The sequence below is a fragment of the Geospiza fortis genome, unplaced genomic scaffold (assembly GCF_000277835.1).
Source record: "Geospiza fortis unplaced genomic scaffold, GeoFor_1.0 scaffold173, whole genome shotgun sequence".
Lineage (NCBI taxonomy): Eukaryota > Metazoa > Chordata > Aves > Passeriformes > Thraupidae > Geospiza > Geospiza fortis.
Genome location: NW_005054334.1, coordinates 4,130,137 through 4,148,294, shown reverse-complemented (window position 1 = coordinate 4,148,294; position 18,158 = coordinate 4,130,137). Strand labels below are relative to the sequence as shown.

Genomic DNA, 18,158 nt, shown 5'->3' with positions numbered 1-18,158 from the left:
AATTTGTTGGGCAGCTAAAAACCCAGATGGTTTCTCTAAACAAAAAGCAGGAAAACGAAACCTGTGTTTTTCTGATGTTCAAATATTTTTTTGGCAAGTAGGCATGTTAGTTTTTGGGTCTCTTCTAATAACTGGGATCTAATTTTTTTAGGTATCACCAGAGGATTTACTTATGACAGCAGGATATGTAATTTAAATGGCAAGAAAGCAGAGTGAAATGTCAATCTGCCCACTGTAGAGACAAAAACAATCTGTTTATCCACTCTGTTAGTGAGCAGAAGTGGAAAAATGATAGTGAACAAGAGGACAGAAATGCCAGTCAGATCCCATAGTAGCTAGGAGGTAGTCATCAAGGAAACCATTAAAATAGCCTGACGACAGTTCTTTTTTTGTACATGCATTGAATTTAGGGTTTGTTACCACAGAACACTTTAGAGGCCAAAAGTAAAAAAGGATTTTTAGAAAAGGACAAGTACATTCATTAAGACCAGGTCCAGAAGGAACTGCCAGAAAGCTGAGAAAGTCCATAGACTGCTGGAATGGTGTCAGAGAAAGATCTCTGTATATACAAGCCTTGTATTTTATGCTTCTGTGATCACCTGTTACAGGCTATTCCCAGAGGCAGAACAGCAGATTAGATGGCCTTTGGTCTGATTGCACACAATGCTTCTTATGGATCAAAGCTCTCAATTTTAGCATGATTTAGATTCTGGAAAGGTTAACTTAAAAAAAAAAAAAAAAGGGCATTTGAAAAGCTTGAAAAGCTTGCATGCCTCCTCTACTTCCTCTTTCAACCCTCAAAGATGTGCTCCTTAATCATTCAGTTTCAAGGAATGGTAAAAGTATTGCTGCATTAGCAATAACGAGGATTTGATCACAGCCCCTGAAGTCTGTGTTATTGCTCCCAGATCCTGCTCAGGCCCCTTATCAGGCATTTATCCTGACCCAGTCCCAAGTGTATGTTAAACACTGCCCTATATTTCATTTTTCCTCTTTGCCACATTCTTGCTAAATCACTTTGTTCGACTGCTACATCTGTGACATGAAACAGCTCCGATACTGCTCTGTAGGTTACTGTTGGCTAAACCCTTCTCCTGCCTGGGCCAGTGACAACAGGAATCTACAGGAAGACTCCTTATGGACAAAGGATTGCTCCACTGTCTGTAAACATCCTTATTTCACCCAGAATTTGCCACTTCAATTGGATTCAGCCTTACAGCCAGTCAGATCAATACATTTGTGCAGTGCAGCAGAGTAAACAATGCAACACAGTGATTCCAAGTCTGCAGCCAGACAGACTGAAGTAGCAGCACAAGTAAGTCAGAAAATTTCCTGCATTTCTCTGGGCACAGAGCAAGCTCTGAGACCAGTCATCACAGTTGTTTTTATATACAAAATATGTGTGCACATAGACATATGGACTAATACATTCATCACTAACCCTCATTTAAGGGACCAACTATCCAAAGTCTGCTCATCACCCAGTAAATGTGCTTTAGCCAGGGGTGCCAGATGCATCCAGGACCTGCAGTGGCTTTGCAGATCACTGCATGAGGATATGGCTGTAGGTTCAAAGTCAATCAAGAATTTACTGTTCCAGCTTGTGATTCAGTCTTTAGTTCTCCAGACAATCCTTCCCAATCAAGATAACACACAGGTAGATTGTTTGTTTTTATCACTCATAGTGGAGTTTGCATTCAGGTTACCTGGAACGAAAAGAAGTTAAAGTAGTGTTAATGTTAAGTAAATAAGCCCTGGATAAAGTTTGGACTCATGCTTCACTCTCATTTTTTACTATACACCTTGTGTTAGACCTACATTATTCTGCACTCTCTCATGGCTTTTTTTCTGCTGCAGTGAAATGAAGAAACATTAAAATAAGATCAAATGCAGAGTATATTGTAGAGAAAACCACTGGAGAAGTATTTCTAGGCTTTGGCTTGTACCCAGTCCAGCTTCATTAGGTCCCAGCTGGCACTGATAAATAGTCTGGTCATGCCTTGGGTGAGAAGTTTTCCAAAGAGTGAGGTATGGGAAAAAACCCTGAAAACCCAAGGTCATCTCATTCATTTGATACACACACACATTCTCAGCAGAGGTTTTTTTCACATTTTGTTTCAAACATCTCTAGTGCCAGTGTTTCTACCACTGCCTTTGCAAGACAAATCCCAAGGCCTCAAGGTCTCTCACTAAAGTGGCAGAGTATGGTGCCTCCAGTTTTTTATAATCCTAGGTTTTTTCACTGTTTACTCTATGAATTTCTTCTGCTCCCAGTATCTGTACCTTTCAATGCTTGCACTTCTGTCTGGTGTCCATCATTACAGCCAGATGTTGATCTGGATGCCCCAGGACATCTGTTTCAAGCACTGTACAAAAGTGTGCTCAGAGGCTTTTGCAAGTAAGGGAGCTCATCTGAGCTCAGTAAAGCTTGCATGACTCTGGCCCAGGGCAGCAGGGACTGACAGGGGCTGCCACATGGCTTGGAATCACTCTGAACACAGGCAGGCCCCACTCATGTATTTGTACAGAAGAAAGGTACATGTGCATCTCCCAAGCACTTGGACCCAGATGCCAGCTCAGAGCGAAAACAGAGAGTGAAAACTGCCACAGGTCATGGTGACATGCTACTGAGAAGTCTCAGCCTTGCTAAGTTTAGGGAGCATTCAACCCAGGCACTGCCTCTGAATTGGACTTCAAGTAAATAATTTTTAATATCACTCTCTTGCTTGTGGGTATTTGATCAATGCTGTCCTTACCTGTAGGTGATGGGGAAGAGAAGAGCTCTCTTTTCTCCCCCTCCTTCTCTCCACTTTCTTCCACACTGCATCTTCTGGATGTTCACCTGGGAGGTTGCACTGCACCCTGTCCTCACTTCTGTGGCTGCTCTGTGTGCTACTGCCTCCCCGCTACAGCTCCCCGTAGCATTTCATTCTACCTGTCCCTCTCTGACACATCCTGCATGTTAGTGTTATCATTACTCCTATCTCCTCCCCACCCCTCTTTCCTTCCCTATCTGTATCACATTCAAGACACTCATGCTTTTTTGAAAGATGTCTGTGCTTCTCTGCTTAATTTCAACTCCCAGCCCTTTTATTCTTGTCACTTTCTACTCTTGTCTTCTGACCTTTTTCTACATATCCCACTACAGTTAGAGCAAACATCCTCCTTTTATGTACCCAACAATGTTTCCCTCTTTCTCTTTAAAAAAGAGGCTGAAAATTCCAGTTAGCACCCTTCCTTGATCTCACTTTGGCTGAAAAACGCTGGTGATAACTAGGCAGCTATTTCAATGCCTTTGCAGTGCCCAGCGTAAATTCCATTTCTTGTTGTAAGAAGCACACAAAACTGAAACACAAAATTCTTCTACTAAGTATGTGTATTTTGCAACCACTGCTCATGAGGAATGAAGTTGATGCATGGAGCACCTCAGGACAGCAGACCCTTCTGAGCAAGCCCACTTTGCTTCTTCCAAAGGAGAACACTAACCAAAAAGTCTGCACCTTCTGAAGGCACACAGCTTTCAGACTTTTGCAGTATTTCCCAGAAACTGCACACAGAAGTCACTGTCTCTGCTGACCACAGTCTGCCCAGCACCAGCTTAAAATTAACAAGATTCTGGTCAGGTTCAGAGCTGCTCTTATGTTCCTCAGCAGGCAACAGTGAAATCCAAGGGTTCTGTTAATTTCATGATGTGGTTTGAGAAAACCTTTTAAGACAATGTACAACTTGCCATGTGCTAGGACAACACCTCAGGGTGTTAATTCAGATACTTAGTTTGGGACATTACTTTCAATCTGGAGCCCTTGTATTTTCCAGACTCCCAATTCTGACTCATAGGAATCCTCTTCTAGCCTGTAAAAGCTGCATCAGATTTTCAGACTCCATCACAGCACACACTTCCATCATTTCCCTTCCCAGCTCAGATTCTCTTCATCACCATTTGCTCCTACAAGACTGAATCTGACTTTTAGCCTGCTTGAATAATGTCTTTCAACTACTCTGTGAGCTACTCGGGTGTGGATCTGGTCTCTCCATGCATTTGCAAGGTGGGATGTGTCTCTGTGGTGCTAGAGAATTAATAGTGACTTTGGAGGATGTGTGCACAGGCAGGCCCATGGGGCTGAAGTGTGCTGTTTAATCTTTACAAAAACTAAGGGCAGCTATTTCAAACCATGAAGCTCTGAATAATTGCATCCTAACCTGCCTGCATACCAAGTACCCTCTCTTTCATTTCCACTTCTTACCTCCCTCCTGTCACCCAGAATATCACAGCACCAGTTTTTACTAGTTTTGCTCAAAGACAACTTAAACTTTTAAAACTAAGTCAGCCCTAAAGTTACCCAAGAACAAAGTGTCTCCTATCTTTATACTGAGGCTGGGACTCTATTCCATGGATGTGTTTAAGAATTTTTTATTAAATCCTTTTCTGTTCCTCATGAGTCTCCATCTATCTAATGTGCCCTCTACCATCTCCGTTCATATGCCACTTTGGGACTATTAGACTAGAGAAGTGTTCTCTCACAAGAAGGTGATTTATTTCAAAAGCAACTCACAATCCATGATCTTCCTTCAGCCTCTGATGACAACAGATGGACAAAGTCTACTTACACCCTACTTCAAAAGCTATGGAGTCTGCCACTGTCACCATGAACAGGCATTCTCAATTTACATAAACCAAAAATACTAGCAAGGACTCACTGGAAAGATTTACCAGGTCAGAAAAAGCACAGGGGGAAGATTGGCGTGCTGGACCTCAGCATCTTCCCTGGACCTGTTCTCAATTCTTCCTTCCCCCTTACTGAAAGAGTTGGCAGTCTGCAGGAATTAACAGTGGCAATAAATAAAACCTGAACATAATAGCATGGTAATGTATTTGTGGAAATGGTCTAGACCAAGCATCAGACTGTCTGGCACAGATCCACTGTTTTAGGAGGAACAGGGACATCCCTGCTGCCTGGATGGTGCAATGCCCCAGCGGGGTGCAGTGCCCCACTGTCCAGCCAAAGGCATCAACCTCTCGTGCCTTAAGCTGGGCCTGATTTCATCAGGACATTGTGGGAATGCCAGGCTGGCTGCTTTGAAACAGGTGACAGTGAGAATCTCTGATACTGCAAAGTGCTGATGAATCAGAGATGACACAATTCTCTCCTTCTGTCACTAGAGGGTAGTGCAAGCACTCAGCTCCATTCCTGCGAGTGGAAATGCCCATACATCTCCCCACAGGTCCTCACCGATTTTGCTTTTCCTGGCTTTGAGGAATAGGGCCCACCAGCACATAATGTCTGTGCTCAAGACTTACTTGGAGAGAGGACCTCTTTAGACCAGGGTTTACTTCTCCCTCCCCAAATGCAGATTCTAAAATGGATTTACTACAGTCTTAAATAAGTTAGCCATTCCTTCTTATAATTCCTCGTTCTTGTGTTCATTTAGCATTTTTGAGTCTGTCCTTCATTTAGCCAGAAATATTTCCAGGAACCTAATTAATCATTGTTGTTGACCATCCCAATACCTTGCTTTTCTTCTTGGTACCAAAAGAACATCTTTCCATTTCACATCACAGTAACTGCAAAGGAATTCAGTCTCTCTACATCTGCATTTTGCATTCATCAGAGCACAGAATGGTCTCTGGCCAGACAAGTGGAGGAAAAATTTTCTCCTTGCAATTAGTTTATTTTTCTGATGGTGCAGGATGTATTGACACTCAAAACAGCTCACTGAGAGGAAGACAACCAGGATGGATAGTCCAAAGATTTACTTCAATCTCACAAAACATGTAAAATGTTGGGGAGTAGCTATGAACCCATAACCCATTAGAAATCTTTATCATTTGTATCTTCAACTGACTGAAGCCTTCGAAGGACTTAATGAAAATATCAATCATGCATTAGCAAAGAAAGAAAAGCTGAGCTCTAGTGACCTACTTCTTTGTAGCTTCTATTTTCATGACCTTCTCCTTCATTTCAGAAGGTGGTAAAGGAGCACATTAAAAAGACTTGCACCCGTTCCTTCAATCCTTGTGCCCTCACCTCAACATAAACACATTTTCCTCTTTTCTCCACCAGGAATTTGTCACAGGAAATATACCTGCCTAAACTCTAATGACAAAAGGAAGGGATTACACTGAATATCTGTCTGTGACCTGCTAGCCACTACGATAGAGAACACAGTGCTGCTGTTTATTAGGCAAATGCACTTCATGGACTGAGCACTGTTTTACACAAGGCAATGCTCACCTTTCTCTCCCTTTGCTGCTCAAAAGTATGAGAAACATCCACATGAGAAGTACCAACCATACAGTAAGACTGCCATTAAATTGCTTCCAACTTATATTGCCTGTATCTTTTGATACAACTTCTACCCTTTGTTCTTGTTCATTTTGATTCAGAACGAGAAGATCTACTCACAGGTGCCTATAGTGGGTATGTTTGCATCAATCAGCCAAGCTCAGAGCAAGGGACACAGAAAGCAGAGTATGCTGGTAAAAGGTTTTACCTGAGTTACCTCCAGTGCTCCGAACACTAGCGTGGCCAATGCTGAGCCTCTCATATTCCAGTTTCATGTTCCCAAGGTCTTCTCCTGAATGTCCTTCACTGGCAAAAGAATTGGCCTCGATGCTTGAGCCTGGAGAGCGCTTGGCCTTGCGACTGAAAAGCCCACTGGCAAACCGCTTCCCTTGCTTTGCATTGCCCTGTGCATCTTCCTTCTTTATGTCACGAATGGACTCTCTGGATTTGGATTTATTTTTCAGGTCCATGTGGAGCCGGGACAACAGTTTCTGGGGGCTCCGATTCAGCTTGTTCAAGTTTTCCAGAGGTGGATCTATTTCTGGGAACACTTGCTCCAATGTGACTAAGTCATTCAGGAACTGATTTAACCGTTTCTTTGACTCACTTGTTTCCTCCTTTTCCATGTTCCCCTGATGGTCTTGCCTGTGCCGTGAAGCCCAGAGCATCATATCACCACGGGCTGCCCCTGCTACTAAACCATACTTTGGGTTAATGAACTTCCGAGCCACGGTGGAGGAATGAAAGCCTGGCTTCCCAATTCCAAGGAGGAACGGGTTAGCAATGTCCAGTTCCTTGTATAAATTAACTTCCTCTGAGATGGCGTAGAGCTCACGAAACTCAATGTCAAACATCTCCACGTGCTGTCCTGTCAAGACTAGCAGGATGTTTCTGTCAATGTGAGATGAAGTCCATGTGAAGCTAAGAGGAGGAAACAGAACCAACATTAGATTTTGGGGTGCATACTTGACCCAGCCCACCTAACAAAACCTAAGACACTACAGGGGAATATGTAGCATTATGCCATTTGCCCTTATATTCTTAGCCAGATGGGCCCAATAGATACATGACACAACATTATTGTTCTTCTTTAGACACATAGACCAGATTTGGGAGAAAAGGCCCTGAAACTCTGAAAGATCCTTTTATAAAAGCAGCACTGAATCAACTGGAATTTCTGGACTGAAAACCTCAGTGAAGAGAACTGAGTACAGAGACTGGTGGGGAGTTCCTTGCAGACCCCTTCCTGATGCAGTGTGGAACTGCCTCTAGCCCTCTGAAAAGGTCTGCCAGCATGGGTATGTTCCATTCTCTGAAGAAGGGCTCTATGCCACCTTCTCTGTTGTCCCACTCCAGTTTCTACAGGTGCCACACAGATTACAGAAGCTGGGATAGAAAGGGGGTGACAAGTGAAGAAGACTCTCAAGCAAAATAATGACCATTCTTCAAATAAGTGCCTTAATGCCTTAAACAAGAGCAACCCACCTGTATGATCCAGTGGCCACCTTTTCACCATCCACCATCAGGAATCGGGATGCCAGTGTGCCTTTGATCTTCCCTGATGGCATGTAGAACCCAACTCCTGTCACAGAGCGTATGCGGACATTCTAACAGGGAGGTGAAAAGACAAAACGTCACAATAAATAGGGCAGAAAATTACATAATTGCCAGCTCCAAGTGTTAAGATGTCATTTACATTGCCTCACTACTTCTGGGACTACAGCTCATTTTGTATCAGCCACCAGAAGGGCTGCCAAAGGAAAGCATAGTGCTGTAAGTCCTGTTGTCATCCCCTGTCTACACAGATCACTCCTCTCCATCTTGGACAGTTTATAGCTGTCCAAGGGGTCAGCATCATCAAAACCCTGCCTGCCGTCTTCAGGTATTCACTTTAGCCACTGGCAAGACAATGCTTTCAGATAAATGTCTCTACTAATGTCCTGAACAGATCAGCGAAGAACAATTTCTGAAGATGAGGAAGGAGAATCTTTTCATAAAATGAATGGAAGTAGTTAAAAAGAGAATGCTTCTCCCCAAACCTCACATCTCACACGCTTTTGTCAGCAAACCTACAAGTAAACAAAGCACTACCAGACACAGAAAAACCACAAAGTTAGGGTTACATGATTTTCAACAATAGTACCTGTGCATACTATAAGGATATATTTGCACATTGGGCTGAGTGTTACTCTGCTCATGGGTCCTGGCTGCACAAGGCTGAATGCCCAAAGTGTCTAACATGAAACATTCCCCCTCTCTTCTCCCCAAATCCAAAAACATTGAATGTCAGTATAAGTTTGGAGCAAATTATCTTGTCACTCTGACACACAAATCCAGACAATTTTCCTCATTCCACCATATTTTTATGTAAGGATTCCTTAAGAATGAAAAGCTAAAAGGCACTGTGAACTGGAGTCATAAATCCAGTGCTGGGAGTCAGACAGTCCCGGGCATAATTGCAGTTCTGATACTGCTCCCTGTGATGTTCTGGGAAAGTCAATTCACCTTAGCTTCATTCTTCCCCATCTGCAGAGCAGAAGAATCAGGAGGATTTGGCTAATGCTAGCACAGCCTCAGATCCCACAAAGAGCTAAGTCCTATTACTATAAACCTCACCAACAGCTTAAATACTGATAGGTTATAGAAATCAGCATGCAGGAATGAGCGATTAAAAGAATGCAGATTTCTTTCAAAAGCTGTTTTTCTGAATACAACTCCTGCCTTTTGAAACTGCTGTTATTTCCCCCACTAGAACACAGCAGTGGAAATACAAATTCTGACTAACAGTAACTGATGATAGCTCTGTTTTGCATTCAGCTGTTGCTTGATCTGTCTGGAGTCCTGTGTGGGCATTAGCTAATTAATGCTCCCAACACTGCTGAAAGTATTATTACCCCATTTTAAAGATGAGGAGCCTAAGACAGAAAAAGATGAAGTGGCTTGCCCAAGGCCTAGCAGTGAGTCATATGTATGGGATGCTGAAGACAGGTTGGGCAGAGCACAGGAGAAATGGTGCCCTTTCCAGTAATTAAAATAACATTTGAATTTGGCTGGCTGATCACCTGAAATATTTTTTTCCCTTGCTGATTAATGTTGGATGTGGGATTTGCCAAATCACGCTTTGCTGACTGCACAAGACAAGAAGTCAGTCAACAGCTCTGATGTGATACCTATTCCTGTGAATCAAGAATTATCAGCCTGTGTGAGCAGAAAGTTTCCCAGCATATAACAGCGTGGATCTTATTGTGCTTGTATGTTCTATCACCTTCTTTTGGTGGAAAGAAAGCACACTTGAACTTCTGCAGTAACTGAGCTGTATGTAACACTTAGAAAGGCGCAGAGGGGATAGAACTGAACAGCTGAGCGCATAAACCTCCTTGAATAAAATAGGTACAGAAGTGCATTAATACATCTTGAAATGCAGAAAACAAGCACAGAGTCATATAAACATCAAGTCACTTAACAGGTTATTTGTATACAATTTTCTGCCTTGAAGGATCTTGGAACATTTGTAGACTGCTAAGTCAAGCTACAGAGGAAGAATGAGACTGGGTGCATGTACCAAAGACTGCACAATAACAAAAGAGGAGAGACAAATATAAATGAAGTGAGATTGCAGACATTTTCAGAGGGCACTAGAGTTACAGTAGTAACAAATATTTTGAGTAGAGGACCAGTTAGCTCACCAGATAGAAGTGACATCTCTAGATCTGTACTGTTGCAGAAGCCTGCTTAAGGTTTGTTCTGTAATATCCTGGCCTATGGGAGATGCAGTCTGCATTAAATTTCTATATTTCCTTTCCACAGACTTGCACCACTCCTCACCACAAGCAGTGACTAACATCTCCCTGGCTACAACTCAATATGACTGGTAACAGTCAAGCCTGACAGAGCATCCTAATACAAATAGTAAGGAACTGGTCTTCCTTGCTTTATTGTGACACTTTCAAACCTCACTCTGAATCCACAGAAAGCTAAATCAGACCCAATTTAGAAAGTCAGTAGTGCTGTGACTGACTTGACAGACCTAGGCCGTGGTGCTTACAAACTGGGGCTGAGAAGGGGGAATACACAAGACAGACCCTAAAGGGATGTGTTGTAACTGCTTCCACCAGAGAATCCTATGTGTACCTTCCTTCTTAGAACTGGGAAATCCTCTGTTTGCCCTGGACAGTTTTGGAGAGGGCATGGTTATTCATAAAATAGTGTAACTTGAAAGTATTCAGGTAGAACAGGATGGAATGCAGCTAGCTGGGACATGGTCTGCCAAGATAATTACTGAGTATTATCTGTGTCTTTACAAAAAGAGAGCCTTGCAAGCTCCCATTCTCAGAAAGTCACAAGTACTCTAGAAGAATACTCCAGCAGAACATTAAAAAACCAACAGCACTGCTTCGCATCACATTCTGCCCCTCCTTCATCTCAGGTAGGAGTCAATGTCGAAACCCATAAAATACTGAAATGAAATTCCAAAAGTTTCTTAGGCAGAAGCTTTTCAGACTTTCTGAAGTGAAAGGAGAAACTTCTTACATGTCAGGAAAATGAATGTAAAAATAAATGTGAAGGTGAACTTCCTGCAGATAAATCATTCCCTGGGCTTGCGTGAACTCTAGGAGAATTCTCTGTCGTTGGGCAGGAGTGTCTTGTTACTGTGGTTGGGATTAACAGAAACATGAGGACAAAAACCACCTATCTAAAATCTGGTGAGAACATTCACCCTCAGGTCCTGAAAAAAGAGGAATTTCAGAGGGGCTATGAATTCAGTGTCTATGAGAACTCTGATTCACTGTGATCTCTGTAGAACACTCTTGTGTCAAACATAACAGAAGTCTGACAAACCATGTCCTGTAGGTTCAGGAAGCCATATGACTCACACACACAAGACATGCTCTTATGAACAACCCATGAATGTTCTGATGATTGAATTTAAATACATTTCTGGTGAACTCTGGCCTTCAGACAAAAATTGAGGTTTTCTCATTTCATGCTTGGAGTTGGTTAAGAACTTTTACTCTTTGCAGGGTGAGGCACTGTCTTCCTACAGCAGTTTCCCTCCCATGAGACTGTCAGCAGATCATGATACCTTGCCATCTCTACAAAAAGAATACAATAGCCAGGAATTTTGTGAAAATGTCCATCGCTGTACATAGACAAAGGGTAAAACCCAGTGTTAACAGTAAACCTCCCTGTATTAGGACTGTTGAAGCATTCACTTTGCATTGGATGAACAGGGCAATGGGACCAAAAGGGCAGAAAACACAGAACAAAATGAGTATCTGGTGGTGACAGAAGACAGAATAAACATTATGACCCTGCAGTTCACGGCACTGCATCATCTCTCTCCCCCTGGGATCAGAACTTGTCTCTAAACCTAAGAGTTATATTTCATATGGCTGCAACTTCCTGAGAAAAAAAGCCATCCTCTGTACCTCACACAAGCATTCCAAAGGAAAGGTGGGCAGAAGGGCAGGAAAGAAGAGTATGCAACTCCTTTGCTGGCAAACTATGTCTGGTGAAAACTGTTAAAAATCTTCTAGAATAAAGCAAAATGGTAATTCGAAATGGAGAAAACATTTTCCCTGCTGCTAAAAATCTGTAGAAGAAACTCAGACATCAAAGCAGATGTCAGGAGAAATACAGTAGATAAGAAATGGGTGAATGATAGTGTTTCCTCAGCAGTTTCAGTACCCTCTGCAATCAAACAACGTGGGACAAAATTATTCTGCTGATCAACACTGGAGGCCCAGTTTGCTTTCTTGCTTTAAATCTGGATCTTCAACCCTTGGCACATTACACCAAAGAGGAAGAGGTGGGGGGAGTCCTCACGGGGAAACCTTAACCTTGCTGGACCTTCCTTGGGTATCCAAAGCCTGTTGCCAGGGAAATCCCTACATGATGGTTTCTGCTCCACTGACCCAAGCAGCAGCATAGGCATGTCCAAAGCAGCTCTGGGTGAGATACTAAGAGAACATCTTCCTTGAGAGGCAAATGACTTGTTTCCCCATTCCAGGAAGAATCCCCCTAGAAATTCCATAGAATCATATACAGGAATTAACTCCATTAACTTTAGCAAGACTAAAAAAACACCTAAGCCATACTGGAAAAAAAAAAAGATAACAACCTTCAGGGGCATTTAAGGTCCACTATGAGATACCTGGGAAAAGAGGGGGAAAATTTGAAGGATAGCAATCTGTGGGCTGCAACTTTGCAGAATAGTGAACAACTAGGTCAAAAGATGTTAAAAATTTCTTAGTGGACTTGCTTCAACTCAGCTTGTACTATTTTTAGCTGAAGATGTCTAAAGAAAAACATAGCATGGACTGCCATGAAAGAATGGAATCACAGAAGGGACACAGAAACATCTTCTCCTTCTTTTGATTGCATCAGTTCAAACTGCACCTCCTTAGAGAGAGCCATACAACTAGACTGCTGCAGGACCTAGGCATTGCTGTTGCACATTACTGGGATCACTGGTTTAGGAGTGCCAAGCCTGTGTAGAAGGATAAGAGGATGAGCAGAAGGGGATTGCTTTAGAGACAGAAAAAACAGACTGAAAGGAACTCACCTCTCCAATAGCAACACAACTCTTTCTAAAATGCCAGGGCATCTTTTCATTCCCTCTATCCAGGAGTTAAAATATTGTAGTACTGAAGACATCATTGCTGTACATGATGACACAGTAAGAAAAGTACTGGGAAACTGGTACCAGAGCAGATGGAACTACTGCTGTGATTTCACAGTTATGTACCAAAGAATCACAAGCTTAGGAGACACAATACCACTGGCACTTGAAACACGTCTGTTATAATAAGGTCTGTGTCTTGCTTTCAAAGACACCAGAGGGAAGGAACTTCCACCACTGTTTTGGAAAAAAAGGGAAAACTTCTCAGCTGGATGTCTTTTTTGATGAAACTCAGAGCAGAGTGGTAGTTCACAGGAGAACTCTTCAGATATATGCAGGTAATTTTCATCCAGATTTAAGATGGTTCTCCTAAAATGATTAAGATGAGACTCTATAATCTTCAGAGTTTTTTGAGTTTTGTTTGTGTTTTGGGGTTTTTTTAACTATTAATTGAGTGTTTAAGGAAAATCCACCCCTCCTCCAGGCAAAAAGCACTTTTTCCACCGCCGCTGTACAGAACAGTTGGATCACAAATGGGTGAGTCTGGCATCCCATAGGTTGTTTCCAACCTAGCAACTTTTTTCAGGATTTAGAACAAGTCTGGTAGTAGCAACAGTGACTAAAAAGATGGGGGAAAAAGGAAAGAATACAATACTAACAAGAAATACACAAAGGATTTCAGTCTGTATGTAATGTAGTGAGATTCCTCTGAGGCTGCTTCTGCCAGCCAAGCTAGACTGACTACTCTGCTGTGCTGCATGCACTGTATGAAGGCACACTCTGGTATGGGACTGAGCAGCAGCTGTGGTCCTCAACCCTTAAATTCTCCTTTAAGTCGTCCTAGAGGAGGACTACAAGCTCCTTCACTCCTGGATGATCACTGTTGGGAAGGAAAGTCTTGCTTTCACAGAATTTATGTGTCCTATAAGAGGGATCCATGCAGACAACTCCAAGAGCTACTTGGAACTCTAGTTTGAATCCTCACATGGAAGACCTATAGGAATTTTCTCTGATAATTTTCTCCCCAAACAGGAATTTTTAGGTCACAAGAGCCAGGAAACTACACAGATCCCTGTCTTGGGTGAAAGGCAAAAAAATCCAAATTTTTCCTTTTTCTTTCCTTCTGCATTTTCAAGCCACACTGTTATCCCTCTGTGTTCCACCATTTCTAGTGTTGCGGTACGGAGGAAGAGATGTGTTTGCTGGTCCAAGCAAGTTCCAAGATTCACTCCAACTGCAAAAGGCCAATGACCTGCAGAAGATAATGGTTTATAATGAATACCTTACCCGGATCTGCAAGTCACTGAGGTCAAGGCATCTGCACATTTCCAGGAAGAGCTTGACACCCTCCTCATCCAGGATGATGTAGACTGGGATCCAGCGCTTATACGCTGCGTCGACGATATCGCGGAAGATGTCCCGGTCCGTAAACACATCCATGACCACCGCAATAATCTGGAAACAAGAAGATGGTAGACAGACAACTGAATAAATATTAGGAACTGAAAGGAAGGCCCGTCCCACTGGTGCAAAATAAAGGAGAGCACTGATACCAGTTAATGGAGGAGAAGCCTCCACAGGGAGACAAAAGTACAGGGAGGTACATGCCCAAGCACTACCAATAATTGTAATTTTCTGGGTTAGCTGCTGCACTTTGGAAGGAACTTAGTAAACGTCTATGAGAGTTCTCCTTCTTCCAGACGAAAATTACTTATTTCAGCAGCCTGAGGAATGCCAAAGCCAAATACCTAGTTTTTCCTCTGTATTGAGAAACTTCCATTGTCTCTGTAAGGACTCACTTAAATGAAGTACACTGAAAATAGATTGAAAAAAAACACTGAAAACACAACTTTAACACTTAACCTTAAAGTGTCTAATGGAAGAGTGAATGTGCAGAGGAATCAAGGCCTACATCCTCAGCCACAACACATACTGTAGAAAACAAAAATTCCATTTTCCTTTTTTTTTTTTTCCCAAATCCCTGTGAAAAGCCTGCTCTCGGGGCTGGCTTCTCAAGGAATGATTTGTTTGGCTCACATTTCTCAGAAAGGGACTGGAGTGTATTCAAAATTTGGAGGAAAAATGATCATTCCCTCTCTTTGCATGTATTTTTTTTCTGGTATAAAACTAATCTTTCTTTCCAGGCATAGATTTTACATAAAACAAAAGGTTTCACTGACGTGAGAGACAAGCCTGAACATTTTTAGGATGAGTAACAACAAAACCAAGAAGGTTATGGGTAACTTAAATGCTGATCTTACAGAAAGGGAGAGAAAGACAAAACATGTATCTTTTACACCATTAGAAATACCAATTAATTTTTCTGCCGGAGTTATTCTTCTCAACATTATAAAGATTATCAATGGAGGAAACTAATGTTTTTCTAGTCCCTCTGCATAACATCAGTTTGCCAGGTCAGAGCTGCCAGGCTGACAGTATCCTGGGAATAGAGTTGTCTAAATTTTAATTTCCCAGGTGCTGGGAATCACAGCAATAAGCCCATCTGGGCTGGGGATAGCATATACAGGTGTGAATGGAGCTAAATGCTGAATCACACTGTAGGACTTCCTCCACTTGATGCTTGGAAAAGGTGCAGCTCTCTTGCAGGAGCCCCCTAAGGAAGAGGGAATAATTCTCCCCAGAGACTTCTTTCCTGTGAAAAATGCCCTTGAACAAATGGCTTTTGGGAAACTGATGCCACAGTAAACATTCCCCACTGCATCTGCTGAATCTCTGCTGAGTCCCTGCTTGTACGGCCAACAACAACCAATACATCTGCTCTGTCAGGCTCCTTCTGTCAACAGTGCTTACACCAGCTTCCCTTTGTTAGAGAAAGAAAAAAGAGCTGACATTGTATTTATGCTCATCATTAACATGTAAGTTCCTGATGGAGGTGAACTGTGCTGGAGCTACATCATACTAAGTCCCACAGTAACTTCTACCAGGCAGGATTTCAGGTCCTGCCTTGGTTCTCCCTTCCCAGAAGGAATGTAACAGGGATGTTACCAGAATCTCTAAAAATTAAAATACAGCAAACTTGTACCACTTTGTTTCTGAACAACCCCATATACAGGCAAATCATAAATAAAGGCATGAACAGTTCATGCATTAACTCAGGCCTGTTATGCTCCCTCTCCCCCCCACACACAGTGGTATGGATGAGCTATTTAGGAGAAAGAATGCCAAATAATATTCATTTGAAGTAAGAACATCCACATAGGGAATGGACAGCAGAAGCAGGAACTTCTTTTCTCTCCATCCCCACCATTTGCAATGAGTGTAACAACTGCAGAAATTACACCCCATCCTGGACAAACCATTAATTGTCTGTACCGGCTTTGCAATGTGAAGGGATGGCTCCCTCCAGGCTGTGGGGCCCTGGGTCAGTCCAGGCTTCTTTCCAACACTGGGGACCATTGCGAACAGCAGTCAAAACTTCCCATGGGCAACACCTGTTGTTGTGTTTGCCATCTCAAACCCCTGTCACAGCTAGGAGCGTTCCCAAGCACAGCAAGTCAGAGCATGAGTGTCTACCCCTGCAAGAGGTTTTCCCCATTTCTCTTCCAATCCTATGGATAATAAACTTATCTGTAGGGCCCATAGGTGTGCCTAGCTCTTCACAGGCATTTTAAGATTGGCAAGTTAATGCTTGCTAATCTCATTGCAGCTAGGTAGCTTAATTAACATATGTTTGTAAAATACTCATGATAAGCCACCCACAGACTTGTGCCACATATTACCAGTATCTGTTTAGACCCCCTCTCAGAAAAAAACAAACCAAACAATCCCCCACTCTCATTTGCTGACTACAAAAGCTGCTACCAGGAGTAGCTCAGCTGAACACAATAGGCATGGTTATCTATGAAAAGGACCATTAAACACTCAAATGGCTGTTAAACATGAAACCAGCTTCAGGCTGGGAGGGGCACAGTTTGTCCAGTCAGTGAAAAAATAAAAATCTACAAAGGAATTAATTATTTCTAGGTGCCAGGCACAGCTATGGAAAGAAACAAACTTTCCCAGTTCTTGAACAGTCTCTAGAAGCCTTTGTAGCAGTGCAAGGAGGAGGTGAAGTTGCACTACATCAGAGTGTAAGGATTTTACATCTTCTAAGTGACTGATCACACCAGTCACTGAACAGAATTACAGGGTGTGCACAATTTCTGAGAGCAGGGAGCTGAGAAGATCACCCACCAGATTAATGCCTCTCTGGAAAGTTTTCTGTGTTTCCCGGCAGATTCGGTTTGAACAAGTCTGTAAAAGCGATGCATATAGTGTGTGCCGGCAGAGGGGAACAGGTGGAGGAGGAAATGACTGCTGAATTATAAAGCAGAAAAACCAGAAAGCTGCAAAACTAAGCGCAGGAATGAAGTTTCTTACGCTGTTCTCCCCTTTACCCAAGGGGTGTGTCACCTCTGACGGAGATCTTTTCCTGGGTGGTCTTCCCCGGGAACTTCACCCACATCCGGGGTGGGTGACGAAAAACCTCGTGATTGCCCCCACCTGTTCAAAGCAAGCTCTTGAAGCATCGTGCCTGGTTTGCTTCCTTGCCAGAGGTGCCCTGTCACCACCAGCAGTCATTTCCAGGGAAAGATAAACGGGAGAAGCAGCCTTATATTTGTCTGCACTTTGTCTACTTGCAGTTCGGGCTGGACGGTGTTGAAATCACAAAAAATAAACCCAAAAAACACCATCCCATAAGGAACACGCTGCCCTGTCTTTAACTAGGGACACCCGCACACACCAGGTAGGGGTGGCTGTAGCAGCATCACGACTTGTCTTCCTCTGAACCCGGGCATGAGGCCGGGACAGGACAAGGCGAACCACGGGTACAGAACCCCAGCTGAGGGGAGGTGGAGAGGGTGCGCAGAGGTTTGACCCCATCACAGGCATTACCTTTGGCAAAGCGTAACACGACTGGCAACGAGGCGCAGGGAAAGCCCTGCCTGATGGACGACGGCCATAGGGCTCTCGCCCGCCTTCCACCCCAATGCCCCGAGCCAGACCCTCGGCCCGGTGAGGGCGGCAGGGCTGGCCCGGCCCGTCGAGGGCCGCTCCGTACCTTCTGCGCCTGCTGGATCATGTCCCGCACCACCTCCTTCAGGTGCGGCGCGCTCTCCTCCTTGCGCGGGTGCGTGAAGAGGGACACCCGGCTGATGCCGCGGTAGAACGTCTTGTCGGTCCAGCCCAAGTCCAGCGGGGGCACCTCGGTGTCCGAGCACTCGGGCCAGTAGGCCAGCGAGAGGGTCTCG

At 43.4% G+C, this 18,158-nt stretch overlaps 1 protein-coding gene across 1 annotated transcript in view; it reads right to left on the bottom strand.

Annotated features, from left to right (window-relative positions):
• Positions 1 to 1,577: 1,577 nt before the first annotated feature.
• The window catches only part of FAM83F (family with sequence similarity 83 member F), a 32,930-nt gene continuing 16,349 nt past the window's right edge, over positions 1,578 to 18,158 (bottom strand). The window contains exons 2-6 of the mRNA XM_014307357.2: positions 17,969 to 18,154; positions 14,194 to 14,361; positions 7,770 to 7,891; positions 6,493 to 7,205; positions 1,578 to 1,706 (exon numbers count right to left, since the gene is read on the bottom strand). Of these exons, the coding sequence (XP_014162832.1) occupies positions 1,642 to 1,706; positions 6,493 to 7,205; positions 7,770 to 7,891; positions 14,194 to 14,361; positions 17,969 to 18,154 (1,254 nt within the window). The 3' untranslated portion in view covers positions 1,578 to 1,641. The remainder of the gene's footprint in view (positions 1,707 to 6,492; positions 7,206 to 7,769; positions 7,892 to 14,193; positions 14,362 to 17,968; positions 18,155 to 18,158) is intronic.